This window comes from Phytophthora infestans, genomic scaffold (assembly GCF_000142945.1).
Source record: "Phytophthora infestans T30-4 supercont1.2 genomic scaffold, whole genome shotgun sequence".
In the NCBI taxonomy this organism is placed as follows: domain Eukaryota; phylum Oomycota; class Peronosporomycetes; order Peronosporales; family Peronosporaceae; genus Phytophthora; species Phytophthora infestans.
The window spans coordinates 1,387,692-1,400,856 of record NW_003303757.1 but is presented as its reverse complement, the minus strand read 5'-3'; the positions used below and the strand labels follow the sequence as shown (position 1 = coordinate 1,400,856).

The following is a 13,165-nucleotide window of genomic DNA, read 5'->3' as shown; positions in this document are numbered from 1 at the left end:
CTACGAGCCACCGTCACCTGCCAGTGTCTGCAAAGACACATCCCAAGGACACTCATGCGCCTGGCAGTGCAGCTTGCGCCTGGCAGTGCAGCTTGCGGCTGCACTACAACCGGCTACACTGAGTACACATGCGTGCAATGGCGAAGGACTATACCAAGGACTGTATGCACAAGGACATCGTTGGCTGTGCGCTGCCAAGATGGTGTACTCAAACGAGAGTGCATTTATCTAGAGTTTAGTATTGACTTATTTGCTATTTGTATACTAATCTACTTTTGCGGTACAGCGGTGTTCTGGCGGAGGCTGCTCCACACTTTGCGTTTTGACGCCTGCCGCTCACCAGAGAGCAGCAGAGAAGAGCAGCCTCGCCAGACACCGCAGTCCTGTCGCGGCCTTTTGCCCGGCACTTACGTGCTTACGTTACTTCCTGATTAGTTTCCTAAAGTTGACATTTAAGCGTATTTACATTTAAATGGCTCCTACTCTTAGAAGCGATCGACACATGGAGAACAATCCCCCCGTGACGAACCCTACGTCACCACTGAGTCCGTCTTGGTCCTCACTATTGAGTACGGCATCGCCGTCCTCCTCGACAGTGCCACAGTTTGGAGCCCATTTGTCTCTCACAACCCCCATGACGATAGGTGCAGGCACGTCTCCAAAGACGTGGATGATCACTGCGTTGGTTGAAATGGCCATCGATCGACGTGAGGACGGGAACAGCTCCATCACCGCCACCATCTCGGGTCCCCACAGTGCGCACATACAGAAGAGAGCAATAGTAAAACACGTCAGGAAGGCTCCTTTGCTGTCCGAGATGAAGCACATGACCAACGCGAAGACCTCCGCGATGGATACGTAGAACAAGAGTGATGCGACTGCGACAAAGCATCTTTTACCGGGCACGGTAGTGTGTTTGGTATGGCGATCAAGCACAAAGCCTCCAAGTGGAGTGCCAATGAGGCTCGTGACAGCCACGATTCCTCCAAAGATCAAGGACGCTGATGTCTCATCCGAAAAGAGTCCCAGACCAATAAACACGTCCGGTCCGAAGGCGTTGAACACGCCTAGAGTGAACGTATACGCTCCGTGGGCCAGCACCACCAGCAAGAACGGGACGTCCGAGAGGATCTCCCACCAAGTCTGCAAGAAAGACTCTGAATTCTCCTTGTGCGGCCTCTCTATTAATACGCCTAACTTGTCTGCGTACTCGGTAGGTGACAGCTCGGCCGCATTCTTGTCCACCGTATCACGACTTTCCCTTGAGAGCGACATTACTTCACTAGCGAATTCATTGGTCGATACTAGAGGCTTCCTCAGTGCAGCTTCATCATCAGTGGGCGGTACGACGTTGAGCTCGTCAGGGACGCAGAACAAGCAGCAGAAGATCAGACATGCCATCAAAATGGCTTCAAAGTAGAACGCCCCTGCCCACGTCAAAGATGATTCGGCGAACAGCGAGCCGTACACGAATCCAATGGCGGTGCCCACGATGACCGACGCCAAGTAGATCCCTACGTAGAACGATCGACGTGCCGGTGGAGCGTGGCGATCGATGAACGGCGGCGCTACACACTGGAATGAAGCCTCTCCGACGCCACTCAACACTCTACCGACGATGAGTAGTGCGTAGCTGTTGACATGTTCGGATATGGCACAGATGATGATAGCCACGATCCAGATACTCGTTCCAAGCGAAATGATCCGAAATGGTCGATGGGTCGATGCGAAGTACCCGAAGACGATCGATAGAATTGAGTGGCCGATGATGAAGGACGATGAGAGTAGTCCCAAGTAGACTGACTGGTCGGTCACAGCCACGCCTAACGACGACGTGATAAAGCGTCGGAAGCTCTGTGGAGCGCCAGGGATGATGCCCCGGTCGATGTAGTTGAGCAGGTTCACGAGACACAGCAGCACGATGAGCCCCTGCGACTGAATCTGACACGCCTTCATGGTCGCTCTTGCAGACCACGTGACGTCCGGCGAGCAGATTGGCGAGTGATAAGTGATAAGTGTTTTTTTTCTTTCTACCCGACGAGGACCGTGGTACGTCTCGGTTGAAGGTCGGCGACGACGGAATCGACGTGGATTTTGTTTAGTCCGCGCACATGATGAGGCACTTGGCTGGTTGACAGCACAAAGTGAGGGGGGGGCCTGGCTCATGACACCGAGAGACCCGAATGAAGAGAATAATTGCTCTTTGTACTGTGCTCTGTCTTTGTTTATCAGCTTACTTGCTAGTGAAGAGGATTCTCACATTTTGCTAACAGGTCTTGCCGGCTCATGGTTGCGTTCCATGAGTCCGTAAATGTCTTCGAACGCCTTGAAGAGCGCACGCTGGAATTCCGATGCGGTTACTCGAGGGAGTCGTGCGCCTGGTGGGCCCGGAAGTTGCTGGTCGCGGTCACTCGGATCAAACGATGTGATCATGAACGACAGGAAATCGTTTTCACTACCGTAGCAGATTCCGATGCCGTGGGGCAGCATCGGCACGAACCCGCCCCAGAGCCACGGGTAACCGGACACGTTGCTCGTCGAGAGCACGAAGTTACCTCCCCCGCCACTCTTAGCGTAGCTAGGGTCAGTAAGTATTGCAGGAGGAGAGCCAGTTGTTTGCATCGCAGCGATCTGCAGTCCCAGTAAGTGACGGTCGATTCCACTACCTGAAAGCGCTTCGAGTGAGATCTCCTTATGACGAATCATCGCTCGCTTGAGTTTGTCGACCACCTCCGCTTCATCCGCACCAGATTGGTCCTGCACTTTAAGCCACGCGAGTACTTCACTTGTCACCGTTCGGATGGTCTCCGTGCGTCCTTCGACGAACATTCGGGTGTGGCCGCTCTCGTACGTTGGGACTACACGGCCAAAGACTCGATAGCCCGCCAGCTGAATTCCAATTTGCACGAAAGTATCGGGAAACAGTTTGATCGCCCGCAGTTTGGTCTTGCCAAACGTCTTGTTCCGCACCACTACCATGCGCAGTGCACTTCCGTTGCGCTGGAAATCTGCCAAGGCTGCTGGGATAGTGTCGAGCGTGATTTCTTCGGGTAAACACCAGCGCAGCAGCTCAGGAGGAGGTAAGAACTCCAGCGACTGGTGACGACTCTCAATGAACGTCTCGTAGCCGCCATCTCGATTCAAATAGCGTTCTCCCAGCCACCGAAACATCGACTGCAGCACTGTAGCGTCTGCATTAGCGTGTTCCATGTTGGCTCCTACCATTCCGTTGGCGAATACGAGATACTGGAAACTCTTGTCAAACCAGCGATTGCCGGCATTGGCAGCAGCACATTGCCGAGCTAACTCCGAGGGCGTGGCAGGTGTAGAGGACTCAAGACACAGCGAGAAAAGACTGGCTTCAATCTTCTCAAGACTTCGCTCGTTCAACGGGTCAAATGCCACCATGGCCTGGCGAGACTCAGCCCACTTATCGCGTCTCATTGCTGTCAAAGCCCCTACAAATTGTGGCAGGTCGACATCGCGTTTGGTAGCCGGAAGCGAGTTCAAATACGCCGAGTGCCGCAAGATATGCAGGAGTTGCACCTCCAAATCTCCAATTGTCAGAAGCTCGTCGTCTGCGTCGTATACACGCAGCACGAACACTCTGTCTTCACAAAACACAGTGATGTGGCGAACTGTGGCTGGGTCGACTCGTTTGAAGCGATCTGTCGGCGTGTCCGGAATGCGGCAAGTGGAGAAGAGACGGCGGAACATGTTCATACACAAAACGTGGCCACCCATCGTCTCTGGTGGCACTAGCTGACGCTTGAGTCTCTCTAGGTACTCGCACGTATATCGTATCGTCTCTGCAGCTCGTCTGGCTTGAGACACAGGTCGGTCGAAGTCTTGGAAAGAGCCAAAGCCGGTTACCATGTTGACAAACAGCGCGTTGGGCGTCGGATCACTGAGATAAGCCACTTGTTCCCACCATTCTGCCAGCTACAGCCCCAGCACACTGTTAGTGTCCATTCGCTTTACGGATTATCTTTTAGCTCACCCAGTTTTGTTCCTCTTTGGCCCGTTGCAGCAGCTGCGCCTGTAAAGCTTCACCTTGACCTCCAGGCTTCCCGAACTCCTGCACGAGCTTCCTGGTCTGCTCAAGCTCCTCCTGTAGTGATTATCGGTGGTTAGTTCTAAGCTGGTGGATGTAAACGTCATTATTAATAGTTGCGTCAACCTTTGTGACCAGAGGATCTAGAGAGCGCAGGTACTTGTCCAGCGTTGCGTGAAGGGAAGGCACAGGAAGAGGAGGTAGCGACGTCTGCAACTCGTAACTAGAGGACACTGAGGTAAGCGCCATGATCGCCATCGAATAATGAATGCAGCGGGACATACGTGGAGGCGTTGCGCGCTGAAATGGGTGCCATGAGCAACTTTTACGCAGATGTCTTTCTATTGTTAAATTCCACAATGATCGCTTTGCTTGCGGTCAACAACCTAATCTCCATTACCAATTCCTAACTTCAAGGTGATAGGCCTTCTCTTCAAAACGCATGGGATTGCCATTGGGAAGCCACCTGCTGCCATTATTATTGGCTGCAAGGAAATTGTGCACGTGCAAGTTTAAGGGAGGAAACGACCTTTTGCAAAATTCTTGTTAATTATTGCGGGTCGTTTTATAATACAATCTTGATTCCAGTTTGAAGTAGCTGCTATGTAACAGAATAATTCACTTCAGCGTATCTCCTTACTTCAGTACTTCAACAAACGAAGCGACGCCAAAATCACGAGTCATGGCGGACTTCGACGCACTGGACCAGGTAGATCCGTTCTACATGGCGCTGCTGCGTTCACGCCAGCGAAGATACGCTGACTGCATCGACATTTGCACGGAAATTTTGGCCCAGAACCCGTACGACCAGGCGGCATGGGTGACCAAAACCAAAGCTATGACCATGCACAACTATATCGACGACTCGGAACTAGAAGAGGATGGCGCTGCGGATCTCCTCATGGATGATAACGTAATGGCATCCATGCCGCGGCCGGGCACGTCGCTCAATCGCCCGAACTCGCGGGCGGGCACTGGTGACCCGAGTCTACGCCCCATGACATCAACAGGTCGCCCACTTAGCGGCTTTGCCAGGCCTGGAACGAGCTCTAGACCAGGAACAGGCAGTATGTCGGTAGATCGCGCTTTACAAGGCAATCGACCGGGCACTTCTCGCCCGGCAACGACGTTGGGACGACAGGTGCGGCTCGGTACGGCGTCAATGCAAGCGTCCGACTCGGGCGTGTTCATCGATGTGAACCGTCTCGACTTTAAGCGATACGCGAAGCGGCCAGCAATAGCAAAGGCGCTGGTGGACTACCTGCTGTACTGTGAGCATAACCCACGGAAAGCACTTGAACTGGCTGCAGAGTCAACAGTGGCAGCCGACTATAAGGACTGGTGGTGGAAGGCAAGGTTGGGCAAATGCTACTACCAGCTTGGTCTTTTCCGTGACGCTGAGAAGCAGTTTGAGTCGTCGTTGCGCAACCAGGACATGATTATCACATTCCTAGAGCTGGGTAAAGTGTATCTGCGTCTTGACCAGCCAAATACAGCGCTGGACAGATACGAGAAGGGCAAGGCCAAGTTTCCTGGAGATATCCAACTCCTGGTGAGCATTGCTCGTGTGCACGACATGCTCAACGACGTCGAGAAGAGCGTTAGTGTGTATAAGGAAGTGCTGCAGCTGGACGCTTCCAATGTCGAGGCCATCGCATGCCTAGCTTCAAATTACTTCTACACGGATCACCCAGAGGTGGCACTTCGCTACTACCGACGTCTGCTGCAGATGGACGTGAACACTGCCGAGCTCTGGTGTAACATCGGTCTCTGCTGTTTCTACGCGTCTCAGTATGACATGACACTGTCGTGCTTCGATCGAGCTCTTTCACTCGCGTCCGACGACTGCATGGCCGACGTCTGGTACAACATTGGCCAGGTTGCCATCGGTATCGGAGACCTTGGACTCGCCTACCAGGCTTTCAAGATTGCAGTCTCCGTAGACAGCAACCACGCCGAGTCGTACAACAACCTCGGAGTGCTTGAACTCCGCAAGGGCAACCAGGACCAGGCTCGTGCCAACTTCCAGCTATCCGAGTCGCTCGCAGACTTCATGTTCGAACCTAGCTACAACCGCGGTAGGCCCTGTCTGACTATGCTCTGTTCTGTGTTGTCCCACTTGCTCTAACGTACTGTGGTTTGCCGCAGCCCTGCTCGCTTACAAGGTGGGCGACTTCCACGACTCGTTCACCAAGATCAATCGCGCGCTCACCACAAACCCGACCCACAGCGACTCGTTGGAGCTCAAGAAGCAGTTGCAGCAATTCCTCACCATGCTCTAGGTGTGTCTGCAACCAGAAAAGACACAACACAACACGGATCTGCAACAAACCAACTAAATCGTGCATATATGAAGAATACCATCGTGTCCCACCTCGTTAACATAAAGGCATGAGTGAGAAGCAGGGACATCCCACGCCAAGCGAACCGGCCAGAGCCCTAGCAACCTCTTCTCCCGCCTTTACTTGCTCTCGGGTCGACCGCCTACCTGCTTTCTTTTAGTATCTTTCTCTCGATAGCGTCTTGGTCGTTGGTATCAGTGAGCATTCTTACTTCATGCACACCTCTCTGCTCTTCTGGTCGCTCATTGTGTCGCTACGTATCATTCACACCTGTCCACCCTACGTTACGTCGTCCGTCGTCTCTGTCCGGAGCCTACAGGAAGTAGTCGGGCGTGCGCTTCTTCTCATTAAAGTTGCTGTCGCGCGGAGCAGGGTCGAACTGGATGAACTTGCACGTCTCGTATACCTTGTCTCCGTTACGGTCGGCCATGACCTCGTCGATCTCCATGAGCGCGGCCTGGTTGCCGCAGCGGTAGCAGTAGTTAGGAGCACTGAAGATAGTCACAACGCCGCGGTTGTGGGTCCACTGGTATCCTTCCATGACAAGCTGGTGGGCACGCGCGATGAATGTGAGGCCGTTGCTGCGCTTGAACTGCTCGGTGATGTCCTGGCCGAAGGTGTAGCCAGCGCCACGAGGGGAGATACCCCACCCACACCGGTCGTCGGGGTCGGACCACACCAGATCGCACATAGGACCTTCGTGGGGAACCTCCTGCACACGGTCGAGTGCGCGTGCGTGGTCCAGCGTGTCGATCGAGGGCGACAGGCCGCCGTGCATGCAGAAGACGCGGTTCTCGATGAGCGCCGTCATTGGCAAGTGGTCGAACAGGTCGGTGAAGTATTTCCACACGTTGGCGTTGCCGTATTTACGTAGGCACTCGTCGTAAAAGCCGTAGACCTGTGTGATCTGGCGACTTTCGTGGTTGCCACGAAGGATCGTGATTCGTTCGCGGTGACGCACCTTTAGCGCCACCAAGAGCGCGACGCTCTCGAGCGAGTAATAGCCGCGGTCCACGTAGTCACCCATGAAAAGGTAGTTGGTGTCCGGACAAGCGCCGCCTATTCGGAAGAGCTCCAGCAGGTCGTAGAACTGGCCGTGAATGTCACCACAGACCGTCACGGGGCACTTGACCGGCTGTACGTTGGATTCACCCGCCAGAATCTCCTTGGCCTTTTGGCACAACTCGTAGATTTCCGTCTCCGTCAGGTTCTCGGCGCGACGCAAGCGATCGATCTGCGCGTCCAGCGCCTTCATCTCCCCGCGCGAGTCCATGATCGGTCCTTTGTGCTTGGTGGGGAACACTCGAGTGTCCGCGATTTCCCCCTTCTGGCTTCTGACCTCTCGCTGAGAGTCTCAGCCAATCCAGCGACAGATCGCCCTGAGCTGATTTGTAGAAACTCGGATGTAGGATAGAGCCTACAAATATTTTACTACAGCTGTCTGGAAACAACTCAAGTTAATTTTTACTTCTGTTTCTCAAATTATAAGAAGCAAAATTATATTATTAAAAGAAGCAGGTTTTAAAAGGACGTGAATTTTTATTGTGCAAACGGCTCACTGCTACCGGTAATACTGATAAAAGTAGTGTGCTAAACTTCAAGTAGCAGTTTAAAACAAACTCGGTGTCAATCGTATACTTCATTTTTGACGCAACGAAGCACAATTTAAAGACATCAAAGTTTATTTTGCTGTCAAGCCATCGGATGCATCGTATGGGTGCTGCTTCACGACTATGAATAGGAGCCCGAAGCAACGCATCTATTTGTAGGACACGACTGACGGAAGCCACTAGACATTTTTAAGAGAAACCACTCGACGCGACGCCCACGACAGACCGAAAGGCAGGATATGTCGAGAAAGCACCATTACGTGCCCAAGAAGGTGGCCGCCGATAGCTTTGAAGAGCTATCGGCCAAGCTCACAGCAGATCTACGGAATCATGTGCACTTCATGGCCGACTACCCTGTGCTTTCGGACGACTGGAAACAAATGGCTGAACAGATTAATCGCATCGGTAATATCACTGAGATGGAACGACAACTACCCAAGAAGCACGACGCTACGCTGTGGGAGTGCGAGGAGATCGCTCTACGGTGGGTGACCAGCTGAGTTTGCTGCTTTTACGATAGCTGACCGCGTGTATGAATCGTTGTCATGAAGTTATCTGCTCGAGGACGGCAAGTTGAATTTGTAGGTGCTGCTGTAGGTTGTACCGTACAACTTGTACGTTAAACAAGTAACGGTGCTGACAATGTCAGGGCTGCATGCAATTTAGGTGCCTGCGCAATCTCGTGGACTACAACAACTATCTCAAGCGGATGATCGAGCGCGGTCCCGTGAAAGTAATTAATTGGCTTTGGTATTAGCGTTATAAGCCAAGTCGTACTAACTAAAGTTGGTGTTGATGAGCACAGACTGAGACAATGGCAACACTGGAGAAGTTCGAACATGGCATGGGCTTGACTTTGAAGAATGCATGGCTACATGCTGAGGCAGTGCAGGTAAGACAAGAAATGTGTCGTAGTTAACATTCCAGGCTAATGGTTTTTTCTCAGACCACGGATCTTCCACTGCTGATCGAATACATTCACGATATTTTTATCTACTGCATCGAGCGCCCAGACGTACGGTTGCTCTTTCACTATAGAAATTCTGATTGTGTCAAGTAACTATAATATCTGTTGATGAACAGTATCTTCCGAACAAGAAGATGGACAACTGCCAAGAAGTCACAGTCATTCATTTTCTGCTGGGATTGTGCAGACAGTTGGACTCGATCGATGAATCTCGGTGAGTGAGGGTGGATGTGGCTGAGAGATAGTGCCACTCGCGCTCATGTGGGCTGTTTGCTGGTTTTCAGAGTCATGCCGCTGCTGGCGGAGAAGCGTATTTTCGCTCTACTGGCGATGCATCTAAGTGCTCACATTAATCTCCTGAACGTACGTGTTGTCGATTTACTGCTGAGTCAGAAGGCTATTTGATCAGCTTTTGATGTTTTTTTTTTTTTCTTTAGTCGGCGGACGTAGGCGTGGGAGCTGAGGTACTTGCACTTATCTGCAGTACAGAAGACTTTGACTCCCATGATGATTATTACGTGGATTCTCCCGAAGCCGAATCTGCACTCATGTCTTTTTACGGTGAGTACTGTTGCTTCGATCTCTGCTTGATCGACGTCAGTCTCATAAAACAATTTGAGTCCCAACAGACGACTACCTCGAGGAGGCAACCGAAGACCTCGACACACGCAAACGCTTGCGCCCGCTTCTTGACGCGGTGCGGCAGCTCAATTGCAGCCGCAAGTAGCTCAAGTGACACCTCGCACCCGCTTGTGCTGCTTCTTGGTACTAAGCAGGACAATTCATAAATAAACGAACAAATTACTACTAAAAAAAGAATGCAACGAAGTGGCTCGTCACATGGCAACATCCCACTGGTACACTGTACCATCCTTTTCCAATAAGCCCTTTAATCAGGTTGGATTTGCCATTCTGAATCGAAGCAGCCAAGAAGCGTCGCCGGCTTGGACTTGCCGCCGTGCGCGGCGCCTGCACCGGATTTTGTAGCCTCCAGACCCGCCTCAGCCACGTCAGCTGCTTGCAAATACAGATCTGCAACTACTTTATCATCGATATGATCTCCAGCGCCAACGAGAACAGCAGCAGCACGTACGAGCCGACGGTGTACACGTTGCTGCTCACGGGTATGTGTCTGCTGATGGCGCTGTTCCTCCTGACGCGGCTACTGGTGGCGGTACGCAATAAAAACAAACTGCTCGCCTGGTCTACGGGCTTCTACTTGTTGTGTCTGCTCTGGACGGGCGTACGCGCCGCATACTGGATCATCATGTCGACTCAGTCCAGTATGCGCTACCTGACGCTCTACCTGCTCTACTGGTCACCCACGCCCATCCAATTCGCCAACTTCTCGCTGCTCATCCTGTTTTACATCCAGGTACTCACTGGCCCAGAGTGGCGCTCCAAGTGGCGCAATGTCTGTCTGCCACTCTACCTGCTGCTCACCATGACCATGGCCACGTTTACGGTCGTTTGGGCCTTCAACTCGTCCAACGACATATCCAAGGCAGCGCGGCGGGGGGATGAGTACGATCAGGAGTTCTCTAGAGTGTCAGATGTCAGCGTGCAGCTGAAATACTCGGCGTTCTCCTTCTTCCTGCTGAGTGTATTATTCGGCTTCTTCGGCTGGAAAATGGCCAACGTACGTATCATTTCGTTGAAAAGATTTATGAGAAGCAAAGGCGCACCCACTGTGTGATCGTTGGAATAGGTGGAAAGCTGGAAACGAAGGCGACTGCTGATTTCAAGGCCACGGGTACGCTAGGAAGCGCCAAGCGTTAAACACGTTTCAGTTGCAGAATAGCTGGATGCTTACAAGTGCTACTTACCGGTATATGCAGAGTCTGGCAGTGATCAATTCGCTGTTATGTTTCATTTTCTTCACTCGAGGAATTCGGGATCTGGCGACGTCTCAAAGCTGGTTCCTGAGCATCTGGAACAACCTGGACATGAATGGCCGTGTGACGACAGTCGCCTACTTTGTATTCTTCTGCTTCTGGGAGTTCCTGCCTACATTGTTGTTGCTCTGCTTGATTTCATCGAAGGCTGGTGGGGTTGGAGGTGAGCACTCGCCTATTCTTTGCTGGGTAATTAAAGCGTGGTCAGTAATGGAATGTGTTGTTATGGAAGTAGCTCCAAAGCATGGGCCGGCATCACAAAAACTACCCGACTACGGTATTTTCCATATCATCAACACGGGGGAGGGCAAGCTTCTGGCTGCAAGTCCTCTCGGAACAAGTGCGTATAGTTCCTATGGGACTCGAACAGAAGGATCGGTTGGGTTTGAGCAAGAGCCCGAGCGTGAGCGCCCGCGATGGACTCACGGGGGTGATCTCTTTCAAGATCCGTTGCGCTACGACTCGGACGATGGCCCGGTGCCGTCACCTCGCCACTTATCGGATAGTTACAATAGTGAGACGAGCAACAGCAACTATTATTACGAACGAGTACCTGGTCACTGAGTGAGAACATAACAATCAAATAACCTCACGATAAATGTGACTGCGTGGCAGACTTGTTGATCGACGCAATGATGGAGAAATCCGACCATTCTTTTGTAACCTATCTACCTTTACGGATGCTGCCACGAGTTGGTGCTCGCGGTACGATTGGCATCCCGCTCAGTGACATGCTCAATGAGTCATCCGCCATTGAGCTGCTATCTGCTGTAGCGCGTCCGTTATGTCCATTGTGAGGCTCCGTCGCGAAATAAACCGCGGTGGATCGCTGTTTCTCTCTCTGGTTCGGGCTACGTGAGTGTTTGGTCGGAGCCTCAGTAGATTCTGGAGGCAGATCACCCTGCATGTCGATAAAACTCTGGGAATGGTTAATCTTGGCAAACACAAGACGAAGAACTCGCTCTCGGTCTTCCCAGCTGAGTTGGCGTAAATTAACTTTTTCAGTGAAATGCTGCGGTGGTCCGGGTAATACCGAGCTTTGATGACTCGTTGGGGATGTTAACTTCGGGAATCTCAGACCGGGTTTCATCCCGTGTGCGCAATTCACTTCTCGATGGTAATTCTCAGTCTCCCGCTCGTGTTTCTCTTTGCGTTCTCTTTCAATTTCACGCTTGACATGCTCAAGCGAGTCCAGGAAGAACTGTTCAACGTCCGTGCGCTGGGTTAAGATAGTTTGCGCTAGTCGTCTCAGGTTTCGTAGCTCGCGGTTTTTGAGCCGCAGCAACTTCCGTAAGCCTTCCACATCTAGCGTCAACTCCTCGCGCTCTCGCTCGTGACGGGCAGCGTATGCATGAGCATCCCACGATGCTGCAGCCAAACCTGCGCCAAGTTTCTGTTCAGCTTCTCGCAGACTAGAGCGCAACTGAGTGAGTTCTCTAGCTTGTCTCTGGGCTTGTTTGGCAAACCCTGCCTCCTTTTGGACTTGGAGTTGCAGCTCCACAGTCAACGACTTGGCTCGTGTTTCAAACTGTTGCTTCTCACGCTGGAGTTCTTCGGTCATCTGCAGCTGGAAGCGCAATTCCTCACCCATGCGCTTGTTGTCCGTCACGATCTTCCGAGTGTCGGCGTCCAGTCCATTGCGTGCATCTTCCCTTGCTTGTTGCTTGACGATCTCAATTTTTTTCTCGTGCTCCTTCTGTAAACGAGCCTTTTCCTCCAGGAATTTCCGTTCAAGCGCGCTGGTAGTATCGCGTGCTTGCTCTCTCTCCAGAGTCAGTTGCGTCTCCAGATCCTTCATCTTTGTGGCAATACTGTCCTTCATTTCTCGAAAGAGCTCGAGCTGATGAAGCTCCTCACGCAGATAGAAAACCTGCCCCGAAGCCGCTTCTTCCTTTGCAGCAGCCTGCTGGATCAAATGCTGCCGCTCCGCATCGCGAGCTTGTTGCAGTTGTTCCAGTGCCAGTGCGTGACTTAGTCGAGCTGCGGCGAGTTCTTCGCTCAGTTTTGTGAGTTGCTTGTCTCGCGTCTGGATTTCCTTCTGGAAATAAGCCACGAACTCGTGCGTCTCCTGTTCGCGTTTGTCGTGTCTTGCACGTAACTCGGCATCTTCATCTTGTAGCTGAGCTACTCGGGCTGTCATCGCCACCAGCTTCTGCTGATCCAACTGCCGGTTGAACAGCTCGCTCGCTTCATTGCCGTCACCTGCAGTAGCCGCATCATCGGCATCCATGCTGAACGACGTCAGCGTAGGTATCGCTGATTGTAGTTTAATGATGGACAGAGCTATCTATCCTTGG

The 13,165-nt window shown here is 52.2% G+C and overlaps 7 protein-coding genes across 7 annotated transcripts; 3 read left to right on the top strand and 4 right to left on the bottom strand.

The window, feature by feature from the left end:
- PITG_01419 (Major Facilitator Superfamily (MFS)) lies at nucleotides 1-1,956 on the bottom strand (the record flags this gene model as incomplete). The annotated part of the gene is made up of 2 exons (XM_002908041.1): nucleotides 1-103; nucleotides 530-1,956. The coding sequence occupies 2 exons, from the start codon at nucleotides 1,954-1,956 to the stop codon at nucleotides 1-3; spliced, it is 1,530 nt and encodes a 509-aa protein (XP_002908087.1).
- A 300-nt stretch (nucleotides 1,957-2,256) lies between these two features.
- On the bottom strand, nucleotides 2,257-4,390 carry PITG_01418 (choline/Carnitine O-acyltransferase, putative; the record flags this gene model as incomplete). The annotated part of the gene is made up of 3 exons (XM_002908040.1): nucleotides 2,257-4,111; nucleotides 4,181-4,277; nucleotides 4,339-4,390. One exon carries the CDS (start codon nucleotides 3,874-3,876, stop codon nucleotides 2,257-2,259), a length of 1,620 nt encoding a protein of 539 aa, XP_002908086.1.
- A 329-nt stretch (nucleotides 4,391-4,719) lies between these two features.
- PITG_01416 (sporangia induced TRP protein) lies at nucleotides 4,720-6,336 on the top strand (the record flags this gene model as incomplete). Its single annotated transcript, XM_002908039.1, has 2 exons — nucleotides 4,720-6,132; nucleotides 6,203-6,336. The coding sequence occupies 2 exons, from the start codon at nucleotides 4,737-4,739 to the stop codon at nucleotides 6,334-6,336; spliced, it is 1,530 nt and encodes a 509-aa protein (XP_002908085.1).
- Nucleotides 6,337-6,709: 373 nt separating this feature from the next.
- On the bottom strand, nucleotides 6,710-7,669 carry PITG_01417 (serine/threonine-protein phosphatase PP2A; the record flags this gene model as incomplete). Its single annotated transcript, XM_002908038.1, has 1 exon — nucleotides 6,710-7,669. The coding sequence occupies one exon, from the start codon at nucleotides 7,667-7,669 to the stop codon at nucleotides 6,710-6,712; it is 960 nt and encodes a 319-aa protein (XP_002908084.1).
- A 576-nt stretch (nucleotides 7,670-8,245) lies between these two features.
- On the top strand, nucleotides 8,246-9,700 carry PITG_01415 (uncharacterized protein; the record flags this gene model as incomplete). The annotated part of the gene is made up of 9 exons (XM_002908037.1): nucleotides 8,246-8,490; nucleotides 8,558-8,587; nucleotides 8,673-8,739; nucleotides 8,812-8,898; nucleotides 8,953-9,021; nucleotides 9,090-9,187; nucleotides 9,258-9,336; nucleotides 9,411-9,534; nucleotides 9,603-9,700. 9 exons carry the CDS (start codon nucleotides 8,246-8,248, stop codon nucleotides 9,698-9,700), a joined length of 897 nt encoding a protein of 298 aa, XP_002908083.1.
- A 184-nt stretch (nucleotides 9,701-9,884) lies between these two features.
- Nucleotides 9,885-10,669, top strand: PITG_01414 (uncharacterized protein; the record flags this gene model as incomplete). Its single annotated transcript, XM_002908036.1, has 1 exon — nucleotides 9,885-10,669. One exon carries the CDS (start codon nucleotides 10,028-10,030, stop codon nucleotides 10,667-10,669), a length of 642 nt encoding a protein of 213 aa, XP_002908082.1.
- Nucleotides 10,670-11,532: 863 nt separating this feature from the next.
- On the bottom strand, nucleotides 11,533-13,098 carry PITG_01413 (uncharacterized protein; the record flags this gene model as incomplete). Its single annotated transcript, XM_002908035.1, has 1 exon — nucleotides 11,533-13,098. One exon carries the CDS (start codon nucleotides 13,096-13,098, stop codon nucleotides 11,533-11,535), a length of 1,566 nt encoding a protein of 521 aa, XP_002908081.1.
- Nucleotides 13,099-13,165: the final 67 nt, after the last annotated feature.